The sequence below is a fragment of the Canis lupus genome, chromosome 32 (assembly GCF_003254725.2).
Source record: "Canis lupus dingo isolate Sandy chromosome 32, ASM325472v2, whole genome shotgun sequence".
Classification (NCBI taxonomy): domain Eukaryota; kingdom Metazoa; phylum Chordata; class Mammalia; order Carnivora; family Canidae; genus Canis; species Canis lupus.
In genome coordinates, this window is record NC_064274.1 from 3,030,276 (window position 1) to 3,045,621 (window position 15,346).

Below are 15,346 nucleotides of genomic sequence, written 5' to 3' on the forward strand. Positions count from 1 at the left end.
TTCATTTGCTCCTTCAGTGAATTATGTCTTCATATCTTGGATTGTCTTCTTCATGATTGGCAAGATTGTTTTTTGCAAATTCTGGGTACAAACGTAAAAAAAAATTACAATCCATGAAAATATCTTCTCCCAGTCTGTGTTTTTCTTTTAACATTGGTTATATGACTTATATTGCATAGAAATTTTAAATTTCAGTGAAATCAGATTTGCCAGTATTTTTCCTATGTATTTTTTTTGTAATGAGCTCATAAAGATATTCTCCTGTATTTTCTCCCCAAAGTTTTACAATCTTAATTTTCACTTTGAGATTTTCAGTCTACCTGGAATTAATGCTTGTGTAAGTTATTTAAAGGTATCTAATTTTATTTTATCTCCTGTGGCCAGTTGATTGTCCCAGCACAATTTATCAAATAACACATCTTTTGCACACTGATTTGTAATGCTGCTTTCATCTTGAAAGTTTCTCTATGTTTCTGCTCTGTTATGCTCCATTGGTCTGTTTGCCTATCCTGTCTCAATACCACATTGTCATAATTACTATTCTAATTTTATGATTAGTGTCTAGCAAGAGGAAAGCTTTTCTTGGCCCTTTGCCCTCCACTCTGAATTTTAGGGTCAGTTTGTCAATTCCATGAAATATACTCTTAGGGGTTTTATATCAGTATAATATTCTCTTATTTCTGTCTGTTTGGGTTTATATTTTTCTGTCTTTAAATGGCAGTTATTTCTTCATTTATCTCTATGCCTTCCCTACTTATGCTCAATGTTGAGTAGACTGTTCCATGAGGCTAATGTCAAATTGAATGAAATAATAGTCTTACATTCTATTTCTTTTCTTAATATTATGTTTCTTCACAAACTTTTGCATTTTGGGTTGCAGACCTGATTTGAGATGCTTATGAGGCCCATTACTGATGTGTTCTCAGTCCAGAGCCAAGTGTCATAATGGTATTTGCATTAGGGATGTGTCAGATCCAGTCTCTGAACCATGAGGCAGCTTGTTTTAATTTTTGGTCTTGAGCATGTACAAAACTAAGAGGTGAAAAACCTCCTAGCATGCAAACTTCATGCAGCTGCCAGTAGTAGTAGTTACTGTTGAAGTCTAGGGGCAAAGGGCATACAGATGCAGAGAAGGGGTAGAAAATTAGAACAGAGACTTAAGGCAGGAGCTAGACCCTGATGAGCAGGTGTATGAGCTAAGGGGCTCGAGCTTCATCCTGAAGGTTATAGAGAGCCATTAGGATTTCAGCCAAGGGATTGACATGATCAGGCACATTTTAGAGAATTTAGTGAGGCAGTAATGTATGATATGAATTGTAAGGTGGCCAAATCAGGAGGCTGTTGAAGTTTCTCGGTGAAATACGATGTGTACACAGGGGCAGAGACGAGGACAGATTCAAGAAATGCAGATGATTGCTACAATGTAGGGAGGGAAGAAAAGAAAGGAGTACAGGATGACAGCCAGGAGTTTTGGTTAGATGACTGTATCTGTAGTGATGTCATTGATAAGGGAACATAGAATGAGAGACGAGTGACAGAGGAAAGAGAAGGAGAATGAATTCAACCCAAATTCTTCCCTTCCTCTGTGCATTGGTTTCAAACGATTCATCACGTTTTCTTTTGTTCACAACAGATATTAAGCATCTTTGGGTTGATGGTGAGTAAAATCACTTTCGTTTCATTTAGGAACCGAAGAGAAAACGCTCATCAGCATTCTGACTGAAAGGACGAATGCACAGCGCCAGCTGATTGTTCGGGAATATCAAGCAGCATATGGGAAGGTACAATTTGATTAACATAACAGCCAGTAAAGAGCTAATCACTATGGGTCAGGGATGCTCCTGCGTGATTACACCCACGGATCTTTTGTTTCAGGCCGAGTATAACAGAAAGTACCTTGTGTATCCAGTCAGTAGCCTGGAGTTTGAGTCCTGGTTTGGCCCTTAACAGGCTGAATGGGCTTGCTCATGTTATTTGATCTGCCTAGGCCTTAATTTTTTCACCTGTTGAATAAGGAGGGTTGTCCTAGACCAGTGGCTTTAAACTGGAATGATTCTGCTCCCCAAGGGATATTTGGCAATATCTTTGATTATCACACCTGGAGCGAGAGAGAGAGAGAGAGGGGGATGTTTTTGGAATCAGTGGGGGGAGGTCAGGGATACTGCTAAAGATCCTGTGATGCACAAGATGGACCACACAGCAAAAGAATTATCTGGCCAATTATCTGATAGACCCTGTCTTAGATCATCTTTGATTTCTCTTCTGACTTTAAAATACCTTTGTAGTTGTAGATTTGATTTATTCAGCAAATGAAAATTTACTAAGTAGCAGAAACTATACAAGAACTGTGCAAGAACGTTTGTGGTTTTTCCACATGGTATATTTGTTCAGTAATAAACTATTCTGTGTGAGGAGTCGAGTATCACTCTGGATCTGGGGAAGAGCATTTCAGACAGAAGGCACAGCACATGCAAAACCCCTGAGGCAAAAACAAGCTGAGAATATGTAAAAAACAGACAGACTTCTAATATGGCAGGAGTACAGAGCCTAAGGGGAGTAGATGGAAGAGATGGGGTTGGAGAGGGTTAGACTATGCTGGGCCATGGGGTCTTCGTACAGAGTTTAGGTTTTATTCCAAGAATGATAGGGAATCATTGGAAGTCTGTAAGCAAGGGAGTACTAGAAACTGATTTACATTTTTGAAAGATTATTTTAACTTCTGTGGCTCACAAACTGTGGAGGGGAAAGAGTGGTAACAGAAAGCAGTCAGGCTGTTGAGACCAGGTGAGAACCGAGACAGTGTTTTTGGTTTTTTGGTTTTCCTATTAGGGCATAATATCCTAGGAGTAAAGACTGTGTCTCACTTGATAAAGTTTTGGAATATAGGTGAGGTTTGGTGGAGTGAGGTCTGAGGTCCGGAGCCGATGACCAAGAAAGAATTCTTGAGACGTCTTTGGTGCAAAATGGTGGTTTTATGAAAGCCTGGGGACAGGACCCGTGGGCAGGAAGAGCTGCTGTCCGGGGCCTGTGAGGGGTGGCTGATTATACACCTGGGAGCGGGAGGGGCTTGGGGATAGCGTACTCTCTAAGGAATTCTGGAAGCAAGGTTTCCAGGGCCTTGAGGGGACCAGCATTGTTGGGGAAAGGTCACTTATTACCGTCTAATAAAGCCTGAGTCACGAGACCCTTCAGATGTGTACCGGTGGGCCATGTGCTTGGAGGATGATTGTCAACACATGTCTTGGGCGTTTAGAGTTAAGGGGAAATTTCTAAAGGAATTTTTATATGTTAAAGTAGTCTTACAGGTCCTGGGGGTCTGGCTAAGATTGCCTTCTGCCCTTAGCAAAGTATGAACATCGAGGCAGTTGAGTCTGTAGAGGAATGTCACTCTCCTTGTTTCAAGGACTTGTCAGTGTGCTTTGTCCTCAGCTAGCCCTGTGTCCCCCCATCATCACTCACCTTTAAATGCTTAGCTCAGAGCAGATGCCCAATACACATCTGTCAAATTAAATTAATTGCCAAGCTTCCTGACAACACACAACACTCGTGTCTAGAGGACACGAATGATACGTTGGCCTTTCAGGATTTCCAAATACGGAGGAAGGATGAGGTGAACGGTGACACCATTTCTCACAGTGGGATGGAATGAGAATGTGTGGAGTCAGATTCAGCTGGAAAGTTCTGGATTGAGGAAGATGGCAGTAGAGTTTAGCATTTAGAGAGGAAATTCCCTCTGGTAATGAAAGCAGAACTATTGACACTTGGCTCTATCTCATTTGTTTTGCCTGCCGCCCCCCGCCAAGCCCCCCAGTGGCATAGTAGATGTTGGGATGTAGCACATTGTCATAGCGATCTGGGAGGCTGCCAGCCTCTCTCAGAGCTGAAAATAATCAAGAGCAAGAAAAATAATAATTCAATAATGCTCCTTTGAATATTGAAAATAACCATGTTGCCTGCCTTCAAGCAGAGGAAACGGACTGTACATATATAATGTGTGAAACAGGGACAAAGGACAATAAGAAGCAATGCCAGCCCCATTATATTTACGGTTTTCCCTGCTGTTGTTGCCAGAAAACTGCTTTGATGACTCCTGGTCTCACACACTTAGCAGAGGCAGGTGACCAGGCACTGTACTTCCTTCCCTTTTCTCTCCAGGGCTCTTTGGCAGTCATTGAGAAGCATCTACTCATGAAGCTGGGTGTGATTTATAGGGCTCCTCTTCCTCTTCTTCTTCCTCCACCCCAACTCAAGTATTGAGAGCCTCTGGGGCCTGGGAATTGCATTTTGATACACAGTTCCTATCTGTGGCACCTGTGTAACCTCCTCCACTGGCTTTCCTTCCAAAAACCTATAAAACAGAACATTTTGGAAGCAATCACAAAATGCAGTGATATGCTTAGAAATATTTCACCATTTCTCTATTCCCTGTGAATTGGCATGTTTTTGTCTGAATTGATATATTTGTTTATCTTTCATGATGTGACTTTAAAGAAAGAAAAAGGAAAAGTACTTCATGCTTTCCTCTTTGGGGTTTTTTATTTTAGGAACTGAAAGATGATTTGAAGGGTGATCTCTCTGGCCACTTTAAGCAACTTATGGTGGCCCTTGTGACTCCTCCAGCTGTGTTTGATGCAAAACAGCTGAAGAAATCCATGAAGGTATGAGCCCAATATGAACCATTTCTGCCTAAGATTCGACTATGTCATCAAGAATAATGATTTACTTCCAGTGCACACTTGAGATATGGGTGTAAATAGGATAGACTTGGATGTCATTCTGATGCTGTGCTACCCAAGTGGTAGAACAATCCTGAAATGGGGGACGATTGTGGAACCTTGAGCCCAAATGTTCCTGGGCTGAAAGGATATCATCTTTATCCGAATTTCATTTCCTTGGTTTTGGACTCAAAGAGTCAAATTTATTACTTTGTTGTCACAGAGAGTAAATGGCACCATCATCCACCCCATTGTTTAGGTCAGAAACCTAGGATTACCTCTGATCCCTTCTTTCCCTCACTCTTCAAAGCTCCCCAAATCTATCTGCAAGTCCATTTGCTCTTCTCCTAAATACGTCTGCAAGTCTATCTATCAGAAATGTATGTGTGTCTCTCAAAACCCATTACTACCTTTCTAGTTCAACCACGACCATCTCTTGACTGGACAATATCAGTGCCTTCCTCATTGGTCCCTTGCCTCTATTTTTGCCCAACTGGAATCCATTCACCAAGATTTATTGCAAGAAATTTGTTACCTAATTAAGGATCTTACTATGCACATCTAAAATCTGTTGGGCAGGTTGTCAGGAAGGGCAGGCTGGAACTCTTAGCAAAGCTGGAGCTGCTGCCCACAAGTAGAATTTTTTCTTCAGAGAAGCCTGAGCTCTGCTCTTAAGGCCTTTTAACTAACTAAATTGGGCCCACCTAAAATGTCTAATATGATCTCCCTTGCTTAAAGACAATAATGGATTTTAGTTACATCTACAAAATACCTTCATAGCAGCACCTAGATTGTATTTGATTGCATAACTGAGGATTGAAGCCTAGCCACGTTGGTAAAGTTCCATTAAACTGCCCACCACACCCTCTCCTCCCTCTCTCCTCAATTCAACTCTATAGCTACACTGGCCTTCTCTCTGCTGCTTGAACATTCTAAGTTTATTCCTACCTTGAGGTCTTTATATATGATGTTCTTTCTATCTGGAATGTTTTCCCTCCATATATTTTCTATCAATTCACTCCGTTTTATTTTCTTAATTGCACCTATTACCATCTAAAGTTAGCTTGTCCCCCCCCCCACTTATTTGTTTTTTTATTTTTTTGTCCATTCAATTAAAAGGCAAATCTCTATCACAGTTGGGAACCTCATCAGTCTTGGTCTGTATCTTCTGTTCCAAGAGGAAAACCTGCAATGAAGTAGGTACTCAACAAATGTGTTGACAAGAACAAGAGGCAGGAAGGAGTCTAGGTCCAAGGAATAAGCTGTATTCTAACTCCTTATCAGAGATAGGACTTTCTCTTCCTTGGAAGAGATATGGGCCCCCAAGAAGCAGATGGCAAGATGGAATGAAATACACAAGAGACTACCGGGGGGAAATCTTATGAAGGATAAAGAGGAGACAGAGCAGAATAGGTTGGGTGAAGCTTCAGATGGTAATACAGGTCTCTGACACACATAAAAGGAGAGAGGGAGGGAAGGAAGTAGGCTCAGATAGGAAGAGCTTCCATATAGAGCTCTGAGAAAGTTGTGGCAGGCCAATGGGGAGCTCCTGAGCAAAGATTGCCCTTTGGAGAAGTCCCAAGTGGGGCAGAAATGACCCAGCTCTGGTACTTCTTCCATGTTCGGTAACTTGCTGAGAGCAGCTTGGAGGGAGCATGACTTCTTGGCAAACTGTGGGGCAGATCCAAAGCTATGGCAGTTGGAGTCTATGGACCAACTACCTTATTTGCAGCAGATTCTCTTAAAATGAAATCTGAGCAGCACATTTCTATGGCTGCCTTGTCGGGGACAGTTTAGCAGATGTAATCATAGGATTAGATTCACCAACAAGGATTAGAAAAATTTCTCTCTTATGCAAAAGAAATCCATAGTGAAGCAGTCCAGAGCTGGGTGTCGTAGCACTATCATTATCAGAGAATCAGATTCCTTCAATCTTGAGGTTTTACCATCTTCAACCTGTAGATTGCACTTGTTGGCTAAAGATGGCAACTCAAGATCTGGGCATTGAATCTTTATCCCAGTCAGCTAAAAAGACAGAGACAAAGAAGAGTTCATTTTCTCTCTTTGAGGACTCTCAGAAATTGTATGTGGTACTTTACATATATTCTATTGATTATCACTTAGTTATATGAATAAACATGGTTCTAAGGGAAGCTGAGTAATACAGTATCTATTTGGGTAGCTATGTGCTAGTTAAAAATTGAGGGTTCTATTACTGAACAAGGAAAGTAAGAGATGAGGTCCATTCAATTTTGCTGTGAACCTAAAACTAACCTAAAAAATAGTCTGTTTTTAAATGAATGGATTAGTTAATTAATTAAAAAGGAGAGATGTTGAGGGCAGCTAGGAACCTCTGCCACAGAGGGACAGAATTCAGCCTCAGTTCATAAACTGCATTGACTTTCTTTGATCAAGTCCTACTGTAAAAGGCTTGAAGTCGCAGTGTGATTCAGTGATCTCAATATAAACCAAGGCTTGGGGTAACTAGTCCCCAAACCAACTAGGCCCATAACATACATTATTAAGGCTTTAAAAATCTCCCTGTATGAAGATGTTACCTGCTGACCAACTTAGTACATTGGAGGAACGATGAACTCATTCAAAAAAATGCAGAGCCCTTTCTAAGTATAATGGCATGTTTGAATGCTTGCATCTGCTCTCAAATGACATGGGCTTTTCCCTTTACACTATTTCTTCCCACAATTATTGAATTGATTCTCACGCTAAAGTAGGAAATCTCGAAAATTTCTATGTCAGCTTAGATGATTTGTGTTATTTGCATACGAAAACATGAAGAAATGAGAAAACTACTTGAGTGCAATATACAACCTTATGCTGATTTACTAAAACTTCATCTGTATAAAACAAGATATTAAGGCTGAAATGCCTGAAATTAAGCCTTTTAAGTATTCTAAAAATAGACCTCCTTTTCCTTTTTAGGGAGTTGGAACCAGTGAACAGGCACTGATTGAAGTCTTAACCACCAGAACAAGCAGACAGATGAAGGAGATTGCCCAAGCCTACTACACAGGTGGCTTTCTTTTCTGCTTACTTTTACCCCTGTGCACACACTGATGAGCTGGTGTTGCCTTTCCCAGAAATCCACCAAGCTCTTTTTCACAAGGCATTTTGGGAAGGCAAGACATGAAAGATACATTTTTAAATGGGCTGAGGTCTATGGATTTTCCAAGAAAAGTTGAACATGACCCAAGCCAGAAACTGCAGCCTAACAGTAGCATTGACGCTCTGCACTTATAACATTACCACGATAGTGGATTTTGCTCTTGGCAATCACTGCTTAATTCAATCAACTATTTTCATCCACGTTAAGAGATCCAAGTCATTATATATTGCTGTATGTTAAAAGCCACTTAGATTAGCCTCTTGATTTTTCGTGTGGAAAATGAGACGGGCCATTCAGAGAATGTGTGAAGCCTGTGGATTCAGGATAATTAGCTAAAGTCCTAATAGTCTGCTTGTTAGCTGTGTGAAAATGAGAAAGTCCCTGCAGCACTGACACAGACTGCCCAGGGTTAGCATGACTCCACAAGTTACCGCACAGTCCCCGGAGAACTAGTCTCACTTCAGACACCTGCCACAAGCTCAGGGTCCCCAGGCCATGTACCCTTCTGACCAAATAGCAAGGTCAGGTGTTCTCACCACTCCTTAGGGTTCAAGAGCTTGCTACCATAACTCACAGAATTCAAGAAAGCCCTGTACGGTTGACCCCTGCACAACACAAGGGTTAGGGGTGCTGACCCCCTGCATAGTTCAAAATCCACGTATGACTTTTGACTCCTCAATAACTTAACTACTAATAGCCTGCTGTTGACTGGAAGCTTTATTGGTAACATAAACAGTTGACTAACACACACTTTGTATCTTATATGTATTATACGCTGTGTTCTTAAAATGAAGTGAGAGATAAAATGTTTTTTAGAAAATCAAAAGGAAGAGAAAAATTTAAAAATCCACATTTAGGTGGACTGTGCAGTTCACACCGGTTGCTCAAGGGCCACCCGTACTTACAATTATTGTTTTACTCTAAAGAATAGCAATCAGGATCAGTCAAATGAAGACCTGCATTGGAGAAGTCTGAGAGGGTCCCAAATGCAAAGCTGCTGTGTCCTCAAGAGGCATCTCCCTCCCAGCACATCGATCTATAATTACCAACCGGGGAAACTCATTTGATCCTTGGTATCCAGTTTTTTTTGAGGTTTCATTACATAGGCAAGGCTGAATCACCGGCCACGTAACTGTACTCCATCTCCAGGCCCCTCTGTTCCCTGCAGGTTAGGCTGACATCACGTGGCTCAAGGCCCCAAGCCTTCTAATTACACATGTTGATCTTTCTGGGACCAACCCCTACCCTGAATCATCCTGTTAGCATGAACTCAGGTGTGGTTCATGGGGCCTTCCACAAATAACAAAGACACTCCTATTATTTGGGAAATTCCAAGGTTTAGAAGTTCCCTGCCAGGAACCGGGACAAAGAGCAGCCTGAATTCTGCATTATACAACAACAGCGTCCTCTAATCTTCCCCAAGCACCCCAAGGGAGCCACAGTTTCTGTTTGTGTATCAGGGAAGTCCTGCAGTAGGAGAGGTCGAGAAAAGGGATATACTGCCTCCTGGATGGGTGTTCAATAGGTGACTTTGAGAAATTCTCATTGGAAGGTAAATACCTTCACTTGCCTCAATGATAGGTAAATGACTATTTTATTCATGTGCTCATCAGGGAGCCATAAAACCAGAAAGAGCACTAGGCATTTTAATAGAATTTAATATAGAGAATTGTTTACACACCCTTTGGAGAACCGAAAAGCGAAAAGGGAACACAGGGACAGCAGGAGGTCTCAACAAATCCCAGGGCTGGGACAACAGAGGAGATGGGGTTTTCAGAAACTAGAAGCTCATAGGAGGGGAACCACCCTGCCAGTGTTGTTGCCTCAGGGGCTCTGAGGAGTTCAGATCTGTGCGAAAGGGCTGCATCTGGCTAGAGCGGGCCCTCTCTGCCAGTGCTAATTGGCTCATTCTGGGAGCGGAACCTACTGCTGCTGTCAGGATGAAAGGCCTTCACCGCTTTGCCTGCTGTGAATAGCAAACAACTAGCCTGCTCTTCTCTCCTCCTGCCTTCCATCGCCCTCTACCCCAAGTGGTGGAGCCCAGGCAGGGAGTTGGGGCAGGGGAGGGGGGTACAGAAGAGAATTATAATTTACAGTGTCCTAATCCCAGCTCCATAAAGCATACAGGCTGATTTTGGAGTAGATGAGATAATTGCTTAATAATAGCCACAGATGGGCACATTGTAGGTTTTTAAAATATTTGGTTTTCTCAGTTCAATCAGATTTACACGTAAAAAAATCGTCAGAACCAGTGGCTGTATTCCAAGATGCCTTGTTACTTCCTAGTGTTTCTTAGAAGAGTTACTGCTCCATGAGTTGACCCACCCCTTGGTGGCTTCCTGGGATCCAGCATCTACATACAAACAACCCTAAGACGTAAGCTCCATGAAGCCAGGAATTTTGTCTGGCTTTGTTCACTGCTGCAGTAGCTCCAGTGCCCAGAATAGTAGGCGATAAATTCAAGTATGCATTGAATTAATAGCCTCAAGATTGAGATTGTCATCTTAAGAGCCAAGTGAAAGTTCTAGCATTTAGCACTGTCGTTTTGCAAATATGACCTGTGATAATAGTTCAGTTATCAGCAGCCTTGATATCTGTGTGAGGTAAGCTCTCTAAGGCTATAGGAATGGGCCGGCACCTAGGTTACTTTGATTAATAGGGATTAATGATAATTAAGAAGCAAAAGAAGGAAATAGTCCCAGCCATGTGTAGCCAAGATTTACAGAAATTCAGGACACAGCACTACCCTAGGGGTTCACTTGTCCTGTCGCTCCCTCAGCATCAGGCATCCATTGCTCACTATGCTGATCTATCTTTCTTTCTTTCTTTCTTTCTTTCTTTCTTTCTTTCTTTCTTTCTTTCTTTCTTTCTTTCTTTCTTTCTTAGATTTTATTTATTCATGAGAGACACAGAGAGAGGCAGAGACACAGGCAGAGGGAGGAGCAGGCTCCTGGGGGACTTGATCCCATGACTCCAGGATCAGGACCCGAGCTAAAGGCAGATACTCAACCACTGAGCCATCCAGGCGCCCCAATGCTGATGTTTCTGTTACAGTGACTCCTTTTTTTCCCTTTCTGCTTCTACTGTTCTTGACAGCACCAAGTAACTTCTCCCACAAGGTATTTGTCTACTCAGCCTTTTATTTGCCCCCATGGTTTATGGCTATTCTTGGCTTCTGTTTTGTGCCTTATTCCTTGGATTCTTACTCCTTTGTTACTGTACTGTCTTTGTCTCTTTTCTGTATGGTTCACTCCCTAAGAGAAGATTCAATGAGCTCAGGAAGACATCATCTAATAGATATTATTTTGGGTGACATTCTCCTACTAGGTCACCTCTTAGGCTGCTGGCTACCTATAGTCAGATGCCAATGCAGTGGGAGTCAGCTACAGCAAGGGTGGTGGTGTCATATAACGTGAAATGGTGGCCCATGTATACAAAATCCATCAAAGTTGGCTACCATCTTGGCTTTTATAAAAGGACCAGGTGTCTTGTGTAGCTTGTCTAGTACAATGACACTATAGAGTCTAAATAGCTGATTTCTAAACTGTTTCTAGTATTTAAAAAAAATTTTCTAATTAGAATGGATAGATAAAATATCACAACTGTTAGATAAAACGATGCCTATTAAGTGTTGTTATTACTTAAATAATTTGTATAAAAATGGATTATGCTTCTTTGAGTGGCTTCAAAAAATTACAGATTTTGTAAAAAAAAAAGACTAAAATCATGCTGGAAGAGTTTCTATTTCAACACAATTCTTGCTATTAAATAATCTCATACCTTCTACAATTGTCTTATGTTGATTTAAAAGGACATTTATATGACATAGAGTTTTATTTTTTTTTAAGATTTTATTTATTTATTTGAGAGAGAAAGAGCATGAGAAGGGGAGAGAGGTCAAGGGAGAAGGAGAAGCAGACTCCTTACTGAGTAGGGAGCCTGATTCAGGGCTCATTCCCAGGATTCTGGAAACATGACCCGAGCCTAAGACAGAAGCTCAACCGACTGAGCCACCCAGGTGCCCCTGACCGTTAGAGTTCTTGAGAATGTTGCAGGCAGAGTTCAAAGAGCTGCCTGGTGTCAGCTACATCTAGGCATATAGTGGCTGTCAGTGAATCACTACCTCATGGATGGAGCAAAAAGAGATTTAAAATCAATGGACATTGCACGATACAGTCTATGCAAGAGAGGCTACAACTAGTTAGTACTAAAATGTGTGAACACACAATTGGCATTTGTCATGGGAAATAGTATATTTTAGGGTACCTTTCTCATTTTTGAGAGGTATCACATAATACTATCTGGCTGTATACATCACAATTAAATTTAGGTTCCATAAAACAGACAGTGGCTCAGATAAGATAAAAATGTATTTCTCCCAGATGTAGAAGAAGTCAGAGACAGGCAATTCTAGGTCTGACATAGTAGCTCCCCAACACTTTCAGACTCAATGCCCCTTCTTGCTTCCTTCCATGCTGCTGCTAAGACCTAGTGCTTGTCTTCAAATCCAAGGTGGTTGCCTGAGCTCTAAGAGTCAGTCTACCGACCAGGCAGTAGGATGGAGGAGGGACATGGCTGTCCCTTATGGAGAGTTCCCGGCAATGTCACGTGTGCTTGCCTACCTCTCGTTGCCAAGAACATAATTGTGGAGCTGTACCTAGCTAAGCGGGAAGCTGAGAATGCAGTCTTAAGTTGTGGGCATTATGTCTTGCTCAAGGACAGTGTTCTGTTACTGTGGAAGAAGGACATAGTAATGAGAAGGCAAACCAGCAGCTTGCCCACCCTGGCTTTTCCATGACACGTACTTTAGTGCCATTGTCAGATAAAGTGGACCATGATTTCATTCAAAATGCCAGTTCTTTCTGTTCTTCTGCATCTACCACAACACACACGACAGTAAGAGTTATGAGAAGAATGTATCCATATCAGAAAAGCACCAGGAGGGTAAAAACAGAAGCAAGATTTATTTTATCAGGTACTCATTCTTTGCCAATGTTGACATTTACGCTTTTCTCTGTTTTGTAATAATGTTTTCCAGTTTGTCAAGGCTTAATTTATTCTTATTTGGTTTCAGTATATAAGAAGAGTCTTGGAGATGATATTAGTTCTGAAACATCTGGTGATTTCCGGAAAGCTCTTTTGACTTTGGCAGATGTAAGTTTTAATTTTTTTATTACCTAGCTGCCTGATAAGCTGTGTGCTTGATAAAAAAATTTTTAAGGAGTTTAAAAATAACCAAACAGAGACAATGAGATTGCAATTTTCCTCGTGAAATAATTTGTTCATTTTACATTTTCATTTCTGGACTCCAAAGAATATATATTTCTTTTGTCAGCATTTATATTAGGTAGGAAACTTGATATGGAAAAATTATCTTCAGAAATGAGTGTATCAGTCTCTGGATTAAAAAAAAAAAAAACAAGAGCTGCAAAAATAAAAATAAACAAAAAATGACTTGTTGCAACTTTATCTTTGCTACCTTTGGAAGAATTGCTAAACCGTTTGTCAGTATATGACCACATGAGGCCACATCTAGCTCTCCCTTCTCAGGAGGTTCATGACTTTATAATAAAAGTGATAAGGTCAAGGTTGAGGTATAACCACAGATGTGTATAAGAGAGGCAGTAATTTAAGCCACATTTCACTGTCTTCTTTCAGCTGATTTACACAACTCTTAATGTGTGAGAAAATCCCAACAATGGCCGCGGCCTGAAGCTAGAAATAGTACTTGTCAACGTGAGGCATTATGCCACAAGAAAACAATTTATCATAATATGGTTTTCATTATTTTAAATAGTAAAAACCTTAGAGATTGAGCCCAGAAACTCAAATTTATGAGGCATTGCGGCAAGCAAACACTCTCAGAGGTTTATGTGCATAAGTGTACACCCATTTGCACACGCACACAAGCACACAACACCCATAGGAGGCAGCAGAGAGTAGGGCTTCAGGGCAGGTGGTTAGAATCCAATGGACCTGAACTCTCAGGCTCCTCTGCTACCTACTAGCTTTGTTTGAACAAACGACTTTAAGCCTTAAAACCTTTGTTTTCACATCTGTAAAATTAAAATAAGAGTACCAACCTCAGGGGGTTTTGTGTAGATTGAGGGTGTGGGTGCAAACAGTACTTCGCACATAAAACGTGATTATTAGTAGTAGTAGCAGTGGGTCGGCATTTTTCTTACTGGAGCAGGCTGCACAATGGAACAGAACAGAGGCAGTCTACCCTTAGAAACGACAGACACCCACCATTTGCTTCAACGTGGATGGACCTGGAGGGTATTATGCTGAGTGAAGGAAGTCAATCGGAGAAGGACAAACATTATATGTTCTCATTCATTTGGGGAATATAAAAACTAGTGAAAGGGAATAAGGGGGAAAGGAGAAAAAATGAGTGGGAAATATCAGAAAGGGAGACAGAACATGAAGACTCCTAACTCTGGGAAACGAACTAGGGGTGGTGGAAGGGGAGGTGGGTGGGGGGTTGGGGTGACTGGGTGATGGGTACTGAAGGGGGCACTTGACGGGATGAACACTGGGTGTTATGCTATATGTTGGCAAATCGAACTCCAATAAAAAATATATACAGAAAGAAAAAGGCGATCTAACAGCAGAATGGCGGCAGCTCTGAAAAGGAAAAGAAATCTTGTGGAAACCAGACAGGCATACAAGGAGCTAATGTTTGAAAATGGGAATAAATGCATTTAAAACATATTAGAGCCAAACATTTCGTTCACCAAAAATTTCCAAAAAAATTCAGGCAATTCCCTTTTCCTATCTCTCATCTTTCTACGATGTGCTGAGGGTCTGTGCACAAGCACAGATGCACACTTTGTTCCTGAGGCCTCCACATTCGAGTTGGTGGCAACCTTCGAGGGCTCTGTTTTTTAATAAACTTTATTTTTAAGAGCATAACAATCTTTTATTTTTAGATTTCCAGAAAAGTGGGGCAGAAAGTACGTTATTGCATATTATCATTGGTGAACGAAAACTGATACATTCTTGTTAACTAGAGTCCATATAGGTACATTTAGGTTTCACTCATGGGTTTGGACAAATGTATAATGTCATGTATCCTCCGTTACAGTATCACAGAGAGTAGTTTTACTGCCCTAAAATTCCTGGCCTCCAACTCTTCATCCTTCTCTTTCTTTAAAACCCCTGGCAATCACTGATCTTTTTACCATCTCTATTTTTTTTACCTTTTCCAGAATGTCATATGGTGGGAATCACAGAGCAGGGTGCCTCTTCAGATTGGCTTCTTACATTTATTAATATGCTAAGTGTCTTTCATGGCTTGATAGCTCTTTTTCTTTTTATCACTGAATACTATTCCATTGCATGGATATACGACAGTGTGTTTCACGCGTTGAAGGCATCTTGGTCTTTTCCAAGCTTTGGCAATTAGGAGTAAAAACTGCTAACGTTCATGTACGAGTTTTTGTGTGGACTTAAGTTTTCAGCTCACTTGGGTGAATATCAAGGAGCACAGTCGCTGGATTATAGT

At 41.2% G+C, this 15,346-nt stretch overlaps 1 protein-coding gene across 3 annotated transcripts in view; it reads left to right on the forward strand.

Annotated features, from left to right (window-relative positions):
• Nucleotides 1-15,346, forward strand: part of ANXA3 (annexin A3) — a 43,492-nt gene that overhangs the window by 14,942 nt on the left and 13,204 nt on the right. For all 3 annotated transcript variants that reach the window (XM_035709607.2, XM_025426979.3, XM_025426961.3), the window contains 4 exons: nucleotides 1,687-1,781; nucleotides 4,545-4,658; nucleotides 7,656-7,746; nucleotides 12,914-12,993. In XM_035709607.2, the coding sequence (XP_035565500.1) occupies nucleotides 1,687-1,781; nucleotides 4,545-4,658; nucleotides 7,656-7,746; nucleotides 12,914-12,993 (380 nt within the window). The remainder of the gene's footprint in view (nucleotides 1-1,686; nucleotides 1,782-4,544; nucleotides 4,659-7,655; nucleotides 7,747-12,913; nucleotides 12,994-15,346) is intronic.